Raw genomic sequence first — 19,180 nt, 5'->3', positions numbered from 1 at the left:
TTTTGTGTACGTGAAAACCTGTGATTTGAATCAGCGACACTTTCGTGAGTGAAAAAAATGATCACGCCACAAGCCCACAAGACTCGTGGTTAACTAAGACCAGAGGGGGGCGAGCACGTGCCGGTGGCCTCGGAGGAGGTGGCAGCCTTCCAGTCGACATCCAGGGAACAAACAACGGCCTGCAGATTTTTAAGTGGTAGGAAACTGGGGAATGAATTAACAAATCAACGGACTTTTTACAATGAAGTTCTGAATGAAAACCCTGTAAGAGAAGAAGAAGAAAGTTTCTTCAACTTGGAGAGGAGGGGAGAGGAAACCTACTCTATGAGATCCTCCAGGTGGTTGTAGATATCCTCATCTTCAACGCTCTCCTCCGTCGGAAAGGGCCTTTAAAGGGAAAACAGAGAGCGTTTCGTGTCAGACTTAAAAATCCCTAATCCCAGTGTACACCCTGCCATTGTGTCACATTTTATTGTATATATATGATAATATCACAAAACATAATCACTTAAACACACCTGATTCCAGTTTGTTGTGCAACCACTGTGTGGGAAAGTTTAGACAGCGTGTCCATAACCTGCAACGGAAACAAGGATCTGTTATTTTGTCAGCATCATTACATCATACGAACGTCCACGGCCTGACAAGCGAGAGCGGTGCCTGGTCTGGCAGGTTGGAGGCTGCTGAATTTCCGAGAGGAGACACATGAGGGCAGCAGTCGCACACACTCTAAACAAACACTACTACTGACACACACTCCGCAGTGGCAGACACACATCCCCTGTGAGCTGACCAAGCGGCTTGTGTTAGGAAACATAAGAAATAACACGTTCAGTAAAACAGCGTTCGCCTGCTTGGCTTTAACATCCGCACAGAGCAGATGTTTTACGGAGCTGCCGAAGATCGTATTTGGACATAACGAAAGGGGAACGAGGAACCGCTCCCTGGTGCGGCGACACGCGGTCAACGGTCGGCGGCACGGTAACAGCGGGCCACGGTCACACGAACGGACCAGTGATCGATCGTGCGGTGAAGTTGACCGTGCGCCCCCCTGGGCCGACACGGTCGCTGCTAGTGTGACGTGTCATTTCACGCCGCTGTGCTCAGTCCCGCCAGCGCCCTTGACCCTGCAAGAGTGCGTGTGACCTGCTTGGCTAATCACAGCTGAACTCACCTGCTGAACACAGCTTCATCATCCCGGTGGACACTCGCACACGGGACGTGCGGGCGAAACACACACAGACACATCACAGCTTTAACGTGGACACATCCGCCCTGCAGCAGGAGCTCTCAGAGATCGATGCTGACCACACGGCTGGCCCTTCCCTCCCCCCACCGCCAAAGAGAATAAACAATGGCACGCAAAGGACAGACACACCAGACCCGTGCTGTTCTGCCGGCATCCTTTACACTCTAAGCCGCACCACTGTGCGCCGCTGGGACTAATCGCTGACGCAAAGTGCATGTTTGATCAGTGTGGGAGGCTGGAGATTGATGGACTTCAGCTGTGTTTAGTATCAGCATTCAGTGTTTTTAACCAGTAGAGTCTCTAATTTAAGGGTCTCTACAGATAAGCAGACTAGTATCGATCGACTGCACGGCAGGTAATCAATCGACCCGCATTACATCCATCGAGTAGAAGGTGGACGCCACTGGCTGCAGTCTCACACGTCACAAAGCATCTTCTCGCCGCAGACGTCAGACGCATCGGAGGCAGCAGTGCATCACTGACGCCACGGAAGACGAATCAAAGCGTCAAGCCTGACACCTCATGATAACCTGACACCTCATGATAACCTGATACCTCATGATAACCTGACACCTCATGATAACCTGATACCTCATACGTAATGACAGATGAGGGATAATTCCATTTGGCTTCCGCAAATTGAACGTTTGTTTTTTCTTTGACCTAAAAAACAAGGAGGCAGCACTTCCTTCAGCCGAGTAGTGTCGTGCAGGTGTACCTCACCGCACCCACAACCTCGGCAAAATAAGGCATGACGGCCCGTATGTGGCCTGAGAGACACAACCTTGGGCAAACTAAGACGAAAGACAAGCTCTCTGCTGCTTCTTAAGCTCGCTGCGCTGCCTTCTGAGGACGACTTATACGACTTATATCTTCTCTCAGCTGGACATTGAGAGGACAATGTCCAGAGAGACTTTAGTGGGAAAATCAACCTGTAGCAATACAGGTGAGGAGGACAAGATTTTTCAACAGGATTTGGAAAAGTTAGTGAGTGGGACGTGTCCCCTTGCCCCCAGTGAAAGTGAAAGTGCCTCAACTGGGACTCTGAAGCCCCTGGATACTGTTTATCACTCTGCACTAAGATTTGTTAGTGGTGACGATAATAATACTGATCACTGGGAGCTGTATGCTGAGGCTGGGCAGCCCCCCCCCCTCTCTCTCTTATTTATTTATAAGGCCCTCACTGGTTTTTTACCCCTTACATTATTCCGTCGCTGTCTTTTAATGCGGGCCCTCATCGAACACGGTTCGGAGGATTGGAGAAGGTTTTTCTCACGAGCAGCCTGGAATAACATGCGGAACAATCTAAAGTCTTCCTGGAGTCATGGATGTAGATTCTAACTGCTTTATTTTATTTCTTAGGTTCTACTAGTTGACTAATTTAGGCTTTTGATTATTTTTATTTTTTATCACCCTTTTTTTAAATCTAAGTTTCTTCTCTGTGTTTCTCGGGGAATAGGATCTTTTCTGTTTCTTCTTTTATTCCAAGTCTCCACATAGAAACAAAAACTTACAAACAAAAACATCAATCAAGCGGATCGCTTTTAGCCTTTGGAGTGAGTCATGCACTAATCTTTCAATTCTCAAATAAGAATGATTGTGCCCTAAATCTACCTAAGCGTGCCAAGTGTTGCGGCACAGTGTGGAAACTTTTCTTTTTTTGTCACGTTACAGTAGAAACAAGAAGTAAAACCAGCAACTATAGCGCTTATCTAGAGCTATCAAACTCTAGCACAGTGTGAGGTCCTGAAGCAGGTGCCTGAGGTTAAATCACCTCTGCTATCAATGTGCCCTTCAGCAAGAAAAGAGGAAGAGGAAGAGGAAAAGAGTTTCAGACTTCAGGCGGGTCTGAGAACAGTTGTGGGGACTACTGGTGACTGGCGTACATCATCTTTTTGCACTCCATTAATTCAGTGATTAGACTCCTCAAAAATGCTTTTACAGCATGTCAACCTCCCGCTCATGAACGCACTGTGCTAAACAATTAAAAAGCATTGTCATCGTCAGGGTTTCAATCCGACCACAGACACAGAGAGATGCCCTGAAAATGACACATGGTGTTTCTGAGTGAAACCTCAGTCATTTCACAGAGAATCTTCCTCCCTCCGCTCATTAATCCTCACACAGTTGTCAGACAGAGTTGATGGTCTCACTCTCTCCGACAACGAATGACGGGCATGACATCCAGAGGCCGGCTGGCAGGTACAACGTGTCCAGAAGCTAAAGATCCACTGTGTGCTGAACGGAGCTCTGGAGCTTTCCCAGTTGTAGCTGGCAGGCATTTTTGGGGATGAGTCGTGTTGCTTTTTGGCTTCAGTGAATACATTAGTCACACACAATCGCAACAGAACTGACCATCTGCGCACAGCCAAGAAGGCTTTCGGAAGACTCACAAGTATTACATCCATCAGCGGTCACACCACTAATAATAGAAATGTCGAGAAAATGTGCACAAATGAAACGAGGGGTTGAAATTCCGAGAGGCCGCAAACGTAATTTTAGCCACAGAACTTCATCAGTCAGCAGAGCAAAAACTCAGACAATTACTACTGTTCTTAGAGCCGCATTAGGCAAGACTTAAAAATACCTTGTGATTCAGCTGTCACAAGGGCTCCGGTACAGCATCCGTTCTCTGAAGCTGCACCGAGCAAAATCCCCGCGCGAGGCTGAAGCAGCAAAACGCAGCCCAGCCGAGTAAGAGTACATCTGAGGATTCAAAGAAAGAAGGATTCACACCAGAGCAAGTAAAGCAGGGTGAGGGATGTGTCTGTCCAGGTGAAAGGGAGAAGGGAAGGACTCAATCTCAATCAAACTACATTTTGCAATCAGATGCTCAACATTTTTGGACCATGATGCTGATGATGATCGGATTTTTCTTTTCTCCTTTATTATCGAAAAGGACTCATAATACATCTTACATATTCACATGTGCGTAAATATTTACGGTGCTGCACTGAAAGCCAACTTTTGCCCCCAAAGTTAAACAGTAGGACACCAAGCAGTGGACACAGAAATGGGCGAAACGAGACAGAAGTGCATCGAACTTAAAGTAAAATAGATCAAAAGTGAACTTGCGATCGAACTAAACTAAAAACAAAAGAAATCCACAGATCCGTACAGTGTGTAGTTCCTTGAAGTGTAGATGATGTGTCTTGCCGTTGAAAGTATGATGTTGATGAACTGATTATTTACACCTGCTTTCTCTCTGTCAGTCCAACAGGTAACTTCAGGGTCCACGGGGTCCAGTGCCGGTCCTTTTGTTCAGCGCTCCCGAGGCCCCTGCGGCTCTCGAGGAGATCCTGGACCTGCTCCGTGAAGTGGACGGTGGAGAAAGAGGTGTTCCAGGTGTTCCTCCTCTTTCTCCCTACATAGAGTGCAGTCTCTCCCACGTCCATTTGATTGATTTGGTGCAGGATGACGGCCGTGAAGATCCTCCTGTGTCTTATTTTGTAATCTGTGTTTGCACATTGCGGGCTGCTGAACGTCGGCTCGATGTTATGCCAGATTGTGGGTATGTCTTTGTTGGGGAAATGCTTTTGCCAGATTGATTCTGAGGCAGGGCTTCTTGGTGTTTGGACAGGAGGAGCGTCATCCTGCACCTGACATCCTGTGTTGGGAAGAGAGCGTGCTTCAGTTTCATCGCTCGTTTTCAATGTTTTTCCTTCTGTTTTTCACTTTCTTGTTCTTTCGGATATTGAAGATTTTTCCTTTGTCGATCTTCCGCTGTTTGTCCATGATGTCCCTAAATCTGTGTATTCCTGCCTGTGTCAGGGAGCCGCTCGAGAGGGAGTTGCCCAGGCGTGTGATCTCTGGGTTGTGGAAAATGGAGGGCCGCAGAAGAGGTGCCCTGCTCTTAACCTGCATTTTGAAGAGTGGTCGCGGCAACCCCCAGGCCTCAAAGATTTCTTTATCAATTGGAGGAGGTGAGAGTGTTGTCCTTTGGATGAATTTGGCAGAAATTGTGTTTAATTACAAAGACCAAGGGATGTAAATGATTCATGAAAATGGTCCTTCCATACGTGTTTGTTTGCGTTTTGCAAGTATTTTTGGATTACTCTCACCCTTACTGCTTTTTTGGTGCTTATGTCTATCAGATTCAGTGCTATTAAATTCCTTTTATTATTGCCAGCAGAAATTTCGAGATCCAATTTGGCAGTTGAGTGCGTGGATGATCTTTGAGAGCACAAGAGTTGGGATTTTGATGGGAGCAAAGAGCAGGTGGGGACACAGAGAGGACACAATTGGATCTCCAAGAAGAAAATGTTTCTGCTATCAACGTGCAAACCCACTGATTACCTCCTCCTCATTTACTCTGAGACACTTTCTTATGGTAGAGAGCACCCCCAGAAAATGGCTGAAGCTTTTTACATGTGTAACGTGCCAACAGTTTTATTGGTTTCACACACAACCCAGCGTGCTGTCCCAGTTTTCTCTGCACTCTGCTTTTACTCCTCCTTTCCGTGGCTCCTATTCTTTCCACTCTTAGTAATATGTTTGTGTGGAGGTGGACGTTCAGTCACCTTTATGGATATCTACTGAGTCTCCCCCAACATAACCGATCACTGCATCCCTCCTCGTACACTGCGAAAACAAATCACTCTGAGTTTCGCGTGAAGAGTTGACACGAGACTGACCAGGGATCAGCTGTTCTGCGGACGCTGCCTACAGGGTTTCGTCACCACCACGTACCGTATGAGATAAAGCAGGAGGGAAACAGTCGTTGATCCGACCACACCAAACGAGCGGGTGTGAAAGCACCTTCGGATGGTGTTACCATCATCTCCATCCTTCGCTCTTTTTCCTTAGGGTTTCCCACCCGACTGCATTAGAGCAGTTATTACAAGAAATTGCAGCACTTAGGGTCAACGAGTGTCTTTACACTCTGTATTTGGAACAGTTCGCGTCCCCTGCTTTCATTTGATTTCTGCACAAAGAACCGAGGCTGTCTCTAGGAGGGTGAGTCTGAGGCTGTAAAATGTTCCATTTTGTTTAACTTTGCTGTACCCAGGAACTAAAAGCTCCAATTTGCATCTTGCATATAGGCTGTGGGTCTATGTCTTTTTTTATTGCAAACGTGCATCAACAAGATCTTCTTCCACTAACCTTTTAACGCCACCGCCTCTCATTTTTACACGCCATGCTTGATAAAACATTAATGCACAGCAGGAGAACGAGTCAGTGGAATCCTGTTTTTGTTTGTCTTTCTGCGTTTCGTGTGTGACTGTTGTTGCACGTGACATTGATTATTGTTTCATCTGCACACATGCATGCATACATAAATGTGTGCGCGCGCGCTTGTGTGTGAGCGCATCTGTCTGACAGATGTGTTAAATTCAGTCCACACCGACCGGAGCCAGTATGGGCCCGGCTGGCTCAGAGAGAGTGACTAGCTAATGTCTGGCAATCAGCGCCATGGCTCATTAATGCCCATAATACATAATTAGTGCGTTTGGATAAACAGGCTCGTAGCTGATTGGAATGCGGCACACGATCGCCATTTCTCCCCCGTCTTCGGTGCCCGCATCATGTAGTCCTCCGCTCTCCTCATCAAACACTGCATTACTGCTACAGTCATACCTACGGTAAAGACAGCAGACACAACGTCCTGGAAAACCCTGTTTAACTGAGGACGTGTCCACACTAAGACAAATCTGAAAATACTCATCCGGAAATGCTGGCCAAGTGTTTTGAGCCATATTTCTGTCTCCTCCGTATTTAGTCTATTTCCTTGGTCAGACAACTTCCTGATCATAAAGTAGTGATTAGAGTGACATCTCAGTGCAGCGGCACGAGATGTCACGACTGTTTGCCTGGTTAACGGGTAGTTTAATTATTTACTACGGTCAAATTATTATCTTATGCTTGTTCACAGAAAACAATCTAGGTGTAATTCACAGCTGGCATTAACATTAAGTCGGGATATCCTCGCTGGAAAAGGAAATGCAGAGCACACTGGTACACAGAAAGCGATCCGATCGTCCAGACCGCATCTGACGGTGGTCTGGCTCGCCAGGTGCAAAGCCCCGTGGATCAGATGTCATCATCCGGGTACACGTCACGTGGCCAGACCAGATGTAAATGGGGCCACACTGTGAGGACGGCTGCTTGAAACAGATTATAGATGATTATGGAGAGCGAGAGAGGTCACAACAGTCTGATAAGAGCTATGTCCCGCTCTTACTCCATCTCTTGGACTCGAGTCCATCTCAGTTGACTTCATGTGCTCCACTAGAGCGAAGGTGAACCAGAGTTGAGTCTGTGTGTGATTCTCTGTCTCTCTCCCTTCAAATAACTCCATCTCAACAGCGTAAGGTCAAGAGCAAGGTCATCCCCGCTGTCCAGGTGAATCACATCAACCTCAGCAGACTGCAGCCCCTCAGGACGGACACACACACACACACACACACACACACACTCCCCAGTACTCAAAGCGGATCCTTGAAACCCTTCGCTCCTGCGCTCCCTGAATGTTTTATTTTCACATTAACAGGTGAGTGTATGGACCAAGTGATCAGGCATTTGCATGGTTTTCACACACTGACAGAAACACACGCACACAAACCCTCAACCGGCATTCTGACGTTCCCACGCAGCTCGAGGCCTCGGTGCACAAACACATCTGATCTGCCAAATCCTCACTTTGCTGACAGGTGAGGTAACTCCAGCTGAATTTCACACTCCCTGAATCAGCAGGCTGCTCGCACCTGACCGGCAGTCCACCGTCAGATGCAACGACACACACATGCACACGCCTCTGCTGTACAGACAGGAAAAGCCTCATAAATGTGTGTGACGTATACACAGTAAAGAAAGAATTGACCACCGTGGCTGTCACAAGGCTTTCACTCATTATCTTACTAGTACCAACAATAAAAAATACTGCCTAATTCCAGCTTCTTAACTGTGAGGAGTGGGGTCTTTTCTTTGCCTTTTGTGAGAACAAATTGAATATTTTTGGGTTTTGAAGCGTTGGGTGGGAAAACCAGGTAATTTGATGATCACCTTGGGATCCCCCAGCGAATTGTGACCGGCATTGTTCAGGCTGAAGAGTAATCTTCGTGACAACCAATCCTATCTTCATTAAATCGGAGGAGTGACCCTTTAATAGATCGATTTAAGATGACTGTTCTTCAAAAGCAGGTTCCTCCTTCCGGGCAGTTTACAGTGGACGGGGTCCTGGCGCCGCAGGGACAGCTCACGATATGTTTTCAGGAGAGGTCAAAAGACACTGCGGAGAGAAACGGGAAGAAAATCCACAAGCGCTGGCGCTTATGTTGCAGATAAGTCTCTCTGAGTAATCGGGCCAAGCTGAGTGGGACGAATGGTAAAATGCTGATTGTTCTGTAGATGGCATTTTTATCATCCAATTTTCACCCCGATCTTTGCATTGCTGACCGTTTTCATCAATTTTGCGTTCACGTCGTAGTGAGCAATATTGTTCGCATATTGAAAAGCAGCCGTTTGCACCTTTAAGCAGAACGCATCTGTGCACGTGGCTCATAAGAACCTCGGCGTTTTACGATCGTCACAGACTGATGCGGAAGCTCGTATGTGTTTTTAACGCGTACTTTAACCGTCCTTAAAGGCAGCCTGCTGATAGCTGAGGAGAATCCTCCATGCAGAGATAGCACGGAGCCTCCCGGAGCTGCTGTGTTCACTGCTGTTATTATCGTTGAATCCACTGTGGCAGCCATGCTAAAGACATAACCTCCTCTCTCCACCCACTCCTGAACCAATCTACAACACAATCTCCATTGTTTCATCACGCTGACATGACGATCTCATTCCCTCTCTGCCGAAACACTATCCTGCAGTTAAACTGAGGATGAAGTGAAGCAAATGGGGAAGACTAGCCTCCCCAGGGGGTCTTTCAGTCCAAAATATAAACTCTGCTCTTAAGAGTCAACCGCTGTAGTGAAGTTACCAGGATACCGTTTAAAAGCTGCAGATTTAAGCTCCTTGTAGACTCGTGTGGGGAGCCAGGACTTGAAAGACTCGCCAAACCCTTAACCAAGTGTACGAGCTAGTTTGAGTGGGCTGTCTGTGTTGTAAACAATGTCCTCAGGTGGTCAGTGAAAATCCATATGTACATTCCTCAGAGTCTTTGATCCCGCTGTGTCAGTCACGGGCCCCCACGCTTCAGTTAGAGTCGAGCCCCCCCCCCGTGGGACCTCAAGATCCTCAAGTGGGGACGGCGAGTGCTGAAACCGGTGGTGAAGCGGTGAAGTTGTTTGGCTGCATGAGGAGACTGACAATACTTCTGTCGATAAAGGCAAATCCTCCGCAGCCTTAACAAGCATTGTCTCAAACATAAGTCTCAATGAAGGACACCTCTAACCCGAAAAAAATATTCTGTATATAAGTTATGGAAAAGTATTTAAAGGATGAATTATCTTAAGGGTTTCCTCTGAATTTAGGGCTCGGAGTTCTAACCTCTAATCTAATCAGGATCTGAGTTACATCTGGGACACCAGGTGAATGTAATTAACTCGTTGGAGGGATAGAAAAGCCAGCAGGTCTGTAGTGCTGGAGAGCCAAGCCTGAGAAGCACTCAGAGGGGAAAGTGCACCTAGTTCAGAGAATCAATGGTGCGCTGGTTTTCGCGTAAAATAAATGACAGAGAAAGACTCAGACTCCTGTAGTTAGACTTGTTGTTTAATTTAGGGAGAAACAAAGTTCTGTAATATATTTAGATACACTCTTTGCAGGTAGCAAAGTGCCTCACCATTTATGAGATCCAGCAGCCCCGACACAGCGGCCATCTCTGACACGCAGCGCATCTGGGGCTATGCCGTGCTTGATTTACAACCATACTGGCTTGTAGGTAAACAGAGGCTGAAGCAGGGTTATCCATCTTGTTGCACCTCGCACCACTATTCATCGTGGTAGTTTACATGTCAGCCATTTTATTGCCTTCTGGATTATAGTGTTGACCAGAGCCGTAACAGGCAAATACTCACTGATGCCATAAATCCAGATCTCCATGGAAAAAGGGGTGAACGCAATGACATCTGTTTTATTGGCTCAGGACATTAAAAGTCTGGAAAGCAAATGAAGAATGCTCACATAAAAACCAATCCTTTAAGTCCTGGGCGTCGGCCTAGAGTGCTGTTTTAAATTTGAGGTCATCTTTATTGGCTTTTATCGGTCTGTGGTTATTATCTGGTTTAGCGTATGTAAAGGTGCAATTGGCAGGATTAATATGTAAAAAGCTTCTCGGATGATCAGTAGATGAAAGAGTAGAGCTGCAGCAGAAAAGAGGGTCCGCTCGTTGATGTTCCTCCTATTTGTTGAAATTAAATTCTGACGTAAGTCATGTTAAGCGTGGGAAAACTTTTTGACGTACAGAACGTGACGCATCAGATCCAAGCGGTGAAATCCCAAACTGCCAGTGAAACAGCAGCGGACAAGCCGGTCTAACCACTGTCCCGCTGTAGTGCAACCAACGTGGTCCCCTTCTCTACGGCTCTGGCCACATATAGCAAGCTTGTCGTATCTATGTGGCATAAGTGGGTCAGCCTCAATTAGCACACCCCGAAGAGTTGCCTTCATAATCATGAGCAATTAAACACACACTGATTCGGTCTCAGGCTGTGTTCAATCTCGTCATGGTATTTCTCAGTGACTTTTGGACTCTGGACTCACAATAGCTGAGAGTAACGTCAGAAAAAAGCGGCTGTTTCTCTTTCAGTAAAGGGGAACGTGCACACACACTCACAGCCTTTTTAACTTTAAGGTGAAGTTTTCAGTCCTTGCGGCTGTTTGGTTGCATGGACTCAACAGGTTTTTAACCACATAGAAAGTGACTGTCCGAGGGGGCAGCACTTCCACCAGATGTGCATGCACAATTTGACCCAACTAATCATGCAGCCCAGTGTAGGAATCACGCTACGTCCATACTGACCGGTCCACACCTGACAATTTAGGTCCCGTGGCAGAATGATGTTACAGTTTCTGTAGCCTGGTAACGTGATAATGTCCTAAAAACAAGCTGGAATAATAACTTCTCCCTGTCCAAACACAGTGCAGCGGTGTTTCTATCGGCCGACCAAAGGACAAAGCTGAACCCTGACCTGCGATTCCACCGGAGCTGCTGGAGATCACACTGAAACGGGAAAACACGTTCATCGTTCAGGCTTCAGTAGAAGTGAATGACAGATGTTTTAAGCCTTTGTTCCCTCCAGTGGCGGCGGTGATGGGGACGACAGCAGCACATAGACGGCACCAGCTTTCATTAGAATTGGCAAATCTTTCTGGAAAAAAACCCCCTAAGACATCACATAATTCTAAACACGGTGGCTTTGAATTTCAATATTATCATTATCATTATCATCATTATTATTATTATTATACAACTTTCTATCTTCTTTACTACAAGATGGTTCTGTAAACTGTCCTCTAATTATAACTCAGTTTAGGTTCAGAGGACAGCATGAACACGGACGTACCACAGAACAATACTGCTTGAATAGGGTTCAATATCACAGATCAGACCAAATGAACAGACCGGTATTGATTAACACTTCTCTGGGGACACGAGCTGTGATGGATAACATAATGTCTTAGCAGAGACATCGGAAGTCATTTCAAAAGGCTCATGCCTTCCTGAGTCTGCCTATGAAACTAATTACACACTGTCCCCGCTGGTCTGTTATTGTTTTACTGTTGAAGCTGCTGTGTTCCTTAAAAACTCTCGTAGTACATGCATGTATAGATACTTATCTTTGGTTACTATGTTTGCCGTTTCAACAGACATAATTTATGCCACTGACCGCGGCTTTTCAGAAGTGTGGGTTTTTGATTTTATACAAAACATAGCTGTGCTGGAGAACAGCTCCACTCTCTGTTTTTATGTGCAAATGCTGTTACAATGAAGATTAAATCATAATTTCTCACATCGCCTAGTTTCCATGTCAACACTGCAGTGAAACACGCAGTGACCATTTGTGTATTATGACAGTGTTAGATGTTGCAGTGCTGTCATCCCCATAAGCATGTGTGTGTTGTCTCTATTTCAGAGAACTCGAAACCAAAGCGCAGCTCTTCGTGCAAGATGAATCACGAGGCTTCCTCCACCATCTATTATCTTATCTAATGCACGAATTCAAACTTGTCCCCCAACTGCTTCTTTTTGGATATTATGTAACACGCAGCAGTGGGTATATTGGGAGGTGGGATCAGATTTTCAGAGCACTGTGGAGGATGGAGATTAGCTTTTAGAATCGTCCCCATTTTGAATGACAGCGCATCCACCCACTCCACCTCCACCTCTGGGAACCAATACAGAGAAGAAAAGACCCCAACCCCCCTCATAGTTGGAGCCTTGAGCATCTGGAAAAGGCATCGTTGACATACATACAGGCGTCTGCGTGGCTTCTGCAGGATCTTTATATTACAGAAAATAATCTCAGCGAGATCAGAAGAACATAAATTTCCCTGCGAAATCCCATTCGTTGTTGTTAGCTCTGATACGTTGGTGAGATGACAGATGCTGCCTCCGGCATCATGAAAGACTTAGAAGAAAGTTGTGATGTGTCAGAGACGGGGATTGCACTTGTTTGAAAATAAAAAAGTCCCTCGCTCCTCTCCTTTTAAATGAAGCAGGCAGATGCCCAACGGAAACTGGCCTCGACCGGTGGACCGAGGAGAGCGAAATAAACATGCCGAATCTAAACATCGCTTCATTTCAGCGCACGGCTGCCCATCTGCAAGAGAATACTGACCGTGGGCAATTCCTGTTCTGAATTTAATGCAACTCATACAGGAGCAGACTTTTAGCAGTGTGTTTCTGAAGTCCAGAACTGGTGAAACACTTTTTTTCTGACGTTTTGGAGGCCGTTACTTTTGAAGTGGAGCTGGTGGAGCAGATCATTTTTAGCCATGCTAGCGGCATGGCCCTATCGACACGTCTGTCAGTCGATCCACGACTTTGGATCTGGGCTGAAATATCTTAAAATCTGTTTCACGGATTGCCGTGAAATTTTGTCCAGACATTCATGTTCCCCAGAGGATGAAACCCACCGACTTGGTTGATCCTCTAACACCGCCATTATATTGACATTTGTGGTTCACATGAAATATCTTGGAAGGACCACTACTGGGTGGATGGATAGTCATGAAATTCTCTACAGATAGTTCAGGCCTCTAGAGGTTGAATTCCAATGACTCTGGTTATCCTTTGACTTCTCCTTTAGCTCCACCAGCAGGTCGCAAGGTCTTTTTCACCTGTTAAGTGAAATAGCCTGACATTTACTGGAAGGATCAGCAAAACAATTTTGTACACACATTCATGGTTCCCAGAGGATGAATCCCGCTGACTGTAGTGATCCCCTCAGTTTTCATCAAGCTCCACTGTAAATTCATCCATTTGATGGAATACTGTGAAATTTGTGACAGATATTCAAGGTCCCTACAGGATACATTTTAACGACTTTAGCTTGTCCCCTGACTTTTCATCGTGTGCCGGGCTAAACTAAGATGGTGAACAAGGTTTACATTATGGCTGAATCCAAATGTTCGGACTTCACCGCACTTGCAGACTCACGGACTGAATGGGCGCATTCCCAGGAAGTCCGTGAGAGCCGATGGATTTCCAGAGATTCTGCATAGGTTGTAATCCATAGTGGTAGAAATGTAACGATGTGATAAATAAATAAATGAGTAATATTTACCATATTTATTTTTGCAGACAGTTGTTTTTGTCATTTTTGTTGTATGAGTTCATTGATGCAGTAAGGTTTTATAGTGCACATACAGAATATCAACAGGCTGAATAATTTGGATTTGTTATGAGTTCCAGGGTCAGAAATTTCAGTTAATCTCCATGGAAACACATGAGGTCTTTAAGTCCCCTGTCATAGCACACTTCATCCGAGTTCATCCCCTCGTGGTCCAGCAGCCTCGCAGACTTGACGTGATGACGATGAAGTCCACAAGGGCTTAGTCCGCAAGTCCGGAGGGGGCAAGTTTGGATTCTGCCAAAAACTGCTAAACATCAGCCTGTTAGCACAGTTGTTATGAGGATGTTAGCATGCTGATGTTAGCATTTAGCTCAAGCCTAAGAACAGCCTCACCACATGGCCCTGATGTTTTCTTCTTCTCAGGGTGGAAAACCCTCCAAAGTAGCACTTAGACCATAAAAGAACGCTAAAACTCTGCAGCCGAATCCAAAAAATAACAACACTGTTTATACATATGTCTGTAAAGTGAATCATATTTGGAAAGTTCAGTTTAAGGGCATCCTATAGACAGATACTGTGGCAGATGTAAATGCTACAATTCTTTGATACTGAATAAATTGATGTAGTTGCATTTATATTATATAACAGATTCCTCACTGATCACAAAAGTCCGGTATCAGCCTTGCAAACCAAAACATCAGTCTAACCCTCTTCTGTGTCCCTTAGTCACAGTGAGATGTACGCCTTTCCCCTCCAGGTAGCAAGGTAGCAAGGCGCTCAGTAGTGAATCTGGGGAAAAAAGCTGTCAGAAAGTAGGACAGCGAGGGGAGGAGGGCCGGTTTGTAGACCTGCACTTCAGTCTTGGTAGTCTTTGATCCTGACCACGGTGGCTTAGCTTCACGTGCTCTCTGGTTGGCCCGGCTTCAGCGGTGGCCTATAAATACCTGGCATGTCTGCATGGCCAACTAACCTCAATACCCAGCAACAGCCTGAGATAAAAAGCTTCACACTAAGGTCCCTGCAAGTAGAATTACTGCTAACCCCACACTTTTTACTGAATTCTACAAACCAGTGCAGGACAACAGGGTGACGTGTTTGCAGAGCAACTCAAATGAGAGTTACAATGATCTACAGTCATGAAATATTTGATTGTTACAAAAGATTTCACAAGAATTACAAATCACATCAAATATTTGTGCCGTATTCATGAAAAAACCCGACTGGATTTTAAGTCTTTAAAATGAGTCATATTTCCACTAGGGCTACCTGCTGTGGTTATGACTTACACACTCAATGGGAGGCTGCCTTTGAACTGGTATGGGGCGACAATGTACAATACACTCTCTCTGTCTCACACACACTCTCTCACACACACACACACACACACACACACACACACAGACACACACACATGCACCACAGCACATCAAAAAGCAGCAAGCATATAAATTATCCACCCATCCAGTTTTCCAGTTGGAGCGCTCCTTTGCCTTTATATTGCTTTGCTAAATTCACACACTTCCACTTTCAGGGGCCGGGGCCCGGTCACAGGAAAAGTGAGTCTCGGACAGGACAACACAGTGGCAAGCTCAGGAAACTTAGGGGAAGTCCAGTTGTCTTGGTCACACACACACAAAATACAGATCTTGACAGGCCTTTTGGCCCCACGAGGCCTCGGTGAGAAATACGACACACCCGGGGAGGCAGGTTTGATTTTAATCTCATGAGTGCGAGCGGAAAACATCTGTCTGAGTAACACATACTAATTACGCTGAAGAAATATATCCACACCCTCATACAGAGAGAAGCAACTCCAGAGGGGCTCTGTCCTGTCGTGACCATTTCCTCTTCCTGTTTCCTGCTGCTTACTGAGACTTGAGATGAGTCAGTCCTCAAGGGAGTCACAGCTAGCGCGCACACACACACACACACACACACACACACACACACACACACACACACACACACACACACACACACACACACACACACACACACACACACACACACACAAACTCACATGCAAACATCTTATTTCCTCATTTGAATTTAAAAGGTCCATGTGACATTTTAAATGTCAGAGGAGCCATGTCACAATTGTTCTAGCTTTTGTACGACGACTGGAAACACGTGGTGGAGATGACTGGTAGCCTCTCTCCTAATCAGGCCATGCTCGCGCCTATATTTCTTTAATTTCAGTTTATTTCCAGTAAACTCTGTTACAGTGGATCTTTTCATAAAGAGGTTGCTGCCAAATGCTTCAATCATTATCTTAATCTGTCCTCTAACTGACTTCACAACGACAGGTGCTTTGACCCTGGGGCTCTAGTCCGAATCTGGGGGCAGTTCGACTAAATGTTTGGTAATATTTTTCAAACCTGGATGTGAAAGAGACAACATCTACGTGGTCTGAAATCGTCACCCTGTTGCTGTGTTCACATCACGTAGGAGCGAAGGTAATGATGGGAAAGATGCCCGTGTTTACGACTTGCGCGCATTCACGTCGTCATACAACTCAGGATGGCAGCTGTGAGTCTTCCTGTGCTGCTGCTTCTCACTCGTTACTGCGGATTGCAGCTGTCGGATATATCAGAGCTTTCAGAATAATTCAACTTTCCCAGTGGTAATTACGACGTGGATTTTGACATGAATGCTACTTCCAAGTCGGAAGTCAGTAACCAACGGTAACCTCGCAGACCGGCGAGGTCTAAGGGTGGAGATGAAATACCCCTACAGAACCCCCTCCTCGCCATCAGTTGAAGGTTACCACAGCTAAGGAATCCAGTGTGCTCAAACTGGGATCAAACAGATGTCTGCAATCATCAAAGAAGAACCTCCGCAGCTGGCAAGCAGAGAGGCAGGGAGCTCTCTGGCTCACCCACCTTCTGCGAGCCAGGGTTGGGGTTGTTTGTTTTTGCACGTGCATTCACGCTCGAAGAAAACCAGTCGATGCGAGGAGAGTGATTTCAGTGGAAGCCGCTGTCGTGCCGTCAGTCACTGGGAGTCCATGGTTTATCCAGAAACCTTCAGAGCAGGTTCCATCAAATTGTTTTGGAGATCATTCTAAAACCATGCATTGTAAGTGAAATTAAGTGAAGCATGGAGGCGTTTTCAGACACAGCACAGACACTGGAACTCGAGGTAACTGACCAGCGCTGCACAGGGTGATTTTAGGGCACACCCTTCTACAGTAACCAGACCACTGAGATTTCTCTACAGCACCGACTGAACTCAGGTGATATAACAACTCATGTTGCACTAGAGCAAGAGATGTAGATTTGATTCCAAGCCTTGGCTCCTTTCTACCCCCGTTGGCCCTAAAATATCTGAGCTCTCCACATACATGTTGTGACTCCTTGCATCAAACTCCACATGTTTGCAGATGACCCCTCTGTATTACTGACGAGAAATAATTACTTTAGCTACAAGAAATAATCCAGACTGCCAACTACACAGACCCGGAATCCCAGATCAAATCAGCTATGTTAATTTTGTTAATCTGACGTTGATTTGTTGCCAGAAAGAGGTCTGTTCTACAGCTCTCTGTTAAATCTAACCAGTTTTTTTTGTATCTGTTCTGCAGAGCAAATAAACCCTAACCCATAGGTTTTGAACAATCAGGTTTTCTGACAGCCACATTTTTGTGCACAAAACACCACCAACAGAATGACATAATTTCAGTGTTTCCTGTATATCTGTACTGTTTTGTGTTCTGTATCAGGATAGAAAGCCTATGAGAGAGCAGGCTATGCACTAAAAGGCAGATGAATTAACATGTTCTAGGTAGGGTCACAGCTCCTGAAGGCTGAAGGTTTGATTGCAGGTTCAACTGACGGACGCCCCCTAAGCTACTACGTAAAACCTCCTACACCACACTGGAAAGGTTCTTCTGGTAATCCACTTGATGATAGCAATGATCTGGGAGGAACCTCTATAATAATCAGAGGTGGCGGTCACTGATGGCCCAATATGTGATTTTCAATAAGGCCGATATCAGCTCACTATATTGACGACCCGACACACTGATCTAGCCCTAATGGTAGCTCATAAAACCCCTTCTACTGCAGTTTAGCCATGCAGTACAGAGAGTCAGCCCAAGTGTCCATTAGCACGTAGCAGATATTTGATATCTGACCACACAGGTCTGCTGCAGAGAGCACCGCTGAAGGACAAAGAAAAGAGGCAGAGAGGGAGAGATGATGGGGGCTGGTCGAGAGATGAATCAGACTTTAGTGGTTTTCCACAGTTAAATTTATCACTGTCAACTGAGGAGGAAGACACCAATCAATAAACCCTCTCCGTCTGTCTCCTTCTTCCTTTGACTTCCCCTCCCCCAGTCAGTAAAAACCAGGAGAACCAGTGTTAGAGGATGGAGCCCACCGGGGCTGAGTTGACACTGTCTGTCTGTCTTCAGTAAACATGTGGTGATTTCACTGCAGATGGGTGAAAAGAATAGGATGCAGCTGCAAAAGCCAGAGCATGCTGCATTCATTTCTAATTGCCAGATTACTGACATATTATACAGCTAAACACATGCAGGTGTGGCATCTCTTGGCCCATTTAAAGGAAGTTGCGGTGCAGCAAAATTTGCATAGTCTAGAGAAGGGAATGTAGCAGATGATCTGAGGCTACTTTACCATGTAGCAATCAGCACACATGAAGCCCGGAGTGTTCATCACGCATCCCGCTGTGTTTTTTGTCTCCATAGCCCGTCTCTGGGATCCAAGTTGGGTTTTTGCTCATAGTTTTCATGTTAAATTCAGTATTTAACATCACATTTAAAACTGAAATATGGTGAAGTTAAAAAAAACAAAAACATTATGCAATTTCACAAGACATTAGGAAATTTCAATAGTTTAACAAGTCTGGAAATTCGCTTATTTGGATTTATTGTTTAAGTGAATTTCTAAGTGTCAGAAAAATTCCCATTCTAACTCCTCACATGTGATAATTTGTTACTTTTCTCTGTTTCTTCAGTGTAAAATGAATATTTTGGGGTTTTGCACTGCTGATGCAAACGTTTGGCATGAAAATAAGCATATTTCCCAAAACGTCGAAATATCCTGTAGTCCTTTAATAAAATGTAATTCCAGTAATGATATGTAATGTTAATATACTGTGTATAGTGTCATTTGAAATCCATATTCGTAATTAAGAATTGGAAAGTAGTATTAATAAATACCAGGTTTAGGTGTGAAATTTTAAGATCTAAAAGGACTTATGATGCTAATGAGGGTTACTTAACTGTGCG

The 19,180-nt window shown here is 45.4% G+C and overlaps 1 protein-coding gene and 1 long non-coding RNA gene across 3 annotated transcripts in view; one reads left to right on the top strand and one right to left on the bottom strand.

The window, feature by feature from the left end:
* The window catches only part of LOC120790170 (guanine nucleotide exchange factor VAV3), an 85,499-nt gene that overhangs the window by 45,826 nt on the left and 20,493 nt on the right, over positions 1-19,180 (bottom strand). Inside the window, exons 3-4 of the mRNA XM_040127520.1 lie at positions 519-577; positions 322-387 (exon numbers count right to left, since the gene is read on the bottom strand). Of these exons, the coding sequence (XP_039983454.1) occupies positions 322-387; positions 519-577 (125 nt within the window). The remainder of the gene's footprint in view (positions 1-321; positions 388-518; positions 578-19,180) is intronic.
* LOC120789736 lies at positions 9,751-12,137 on the top strand. 2 transcript variants are annotated; one of them, XR_005707447.1, is made up of 3 exons: positions 9,751-9,837; positions 9,958-10,069; positions 11,274-12,137. It is a non-coding gene; the product is annotated as an uncharacterized LOC120789736 (long non-coding RNA). The 2 variants fall into 2 exon arrangements; XR_005707446.1 differs by having other exon boundaries at positions 9,794-10,069.

Source organism: Xiphias gladius, chromosome 5 (assembly GCF_016859285.1).
Source record: "Xiphias gladius isolate SHS-SW01 ecotype Sanya breed wild chromosome 5, ASM1685928v1, whole genome shotgun sequence".
In the NCBI taxonomy this organism is placed as follows: Eukaryota; Metazoa; Chordata; class Actinopteri; order Istiophoriformes; family Xiphiidae; genus Xiphias; species Xiphias gladius.
The sequence above is the reverse complement of the archived record's forward strand: the minus strand, read 5'-3'. Positions and strand labels throughout refer to the sequence as shown.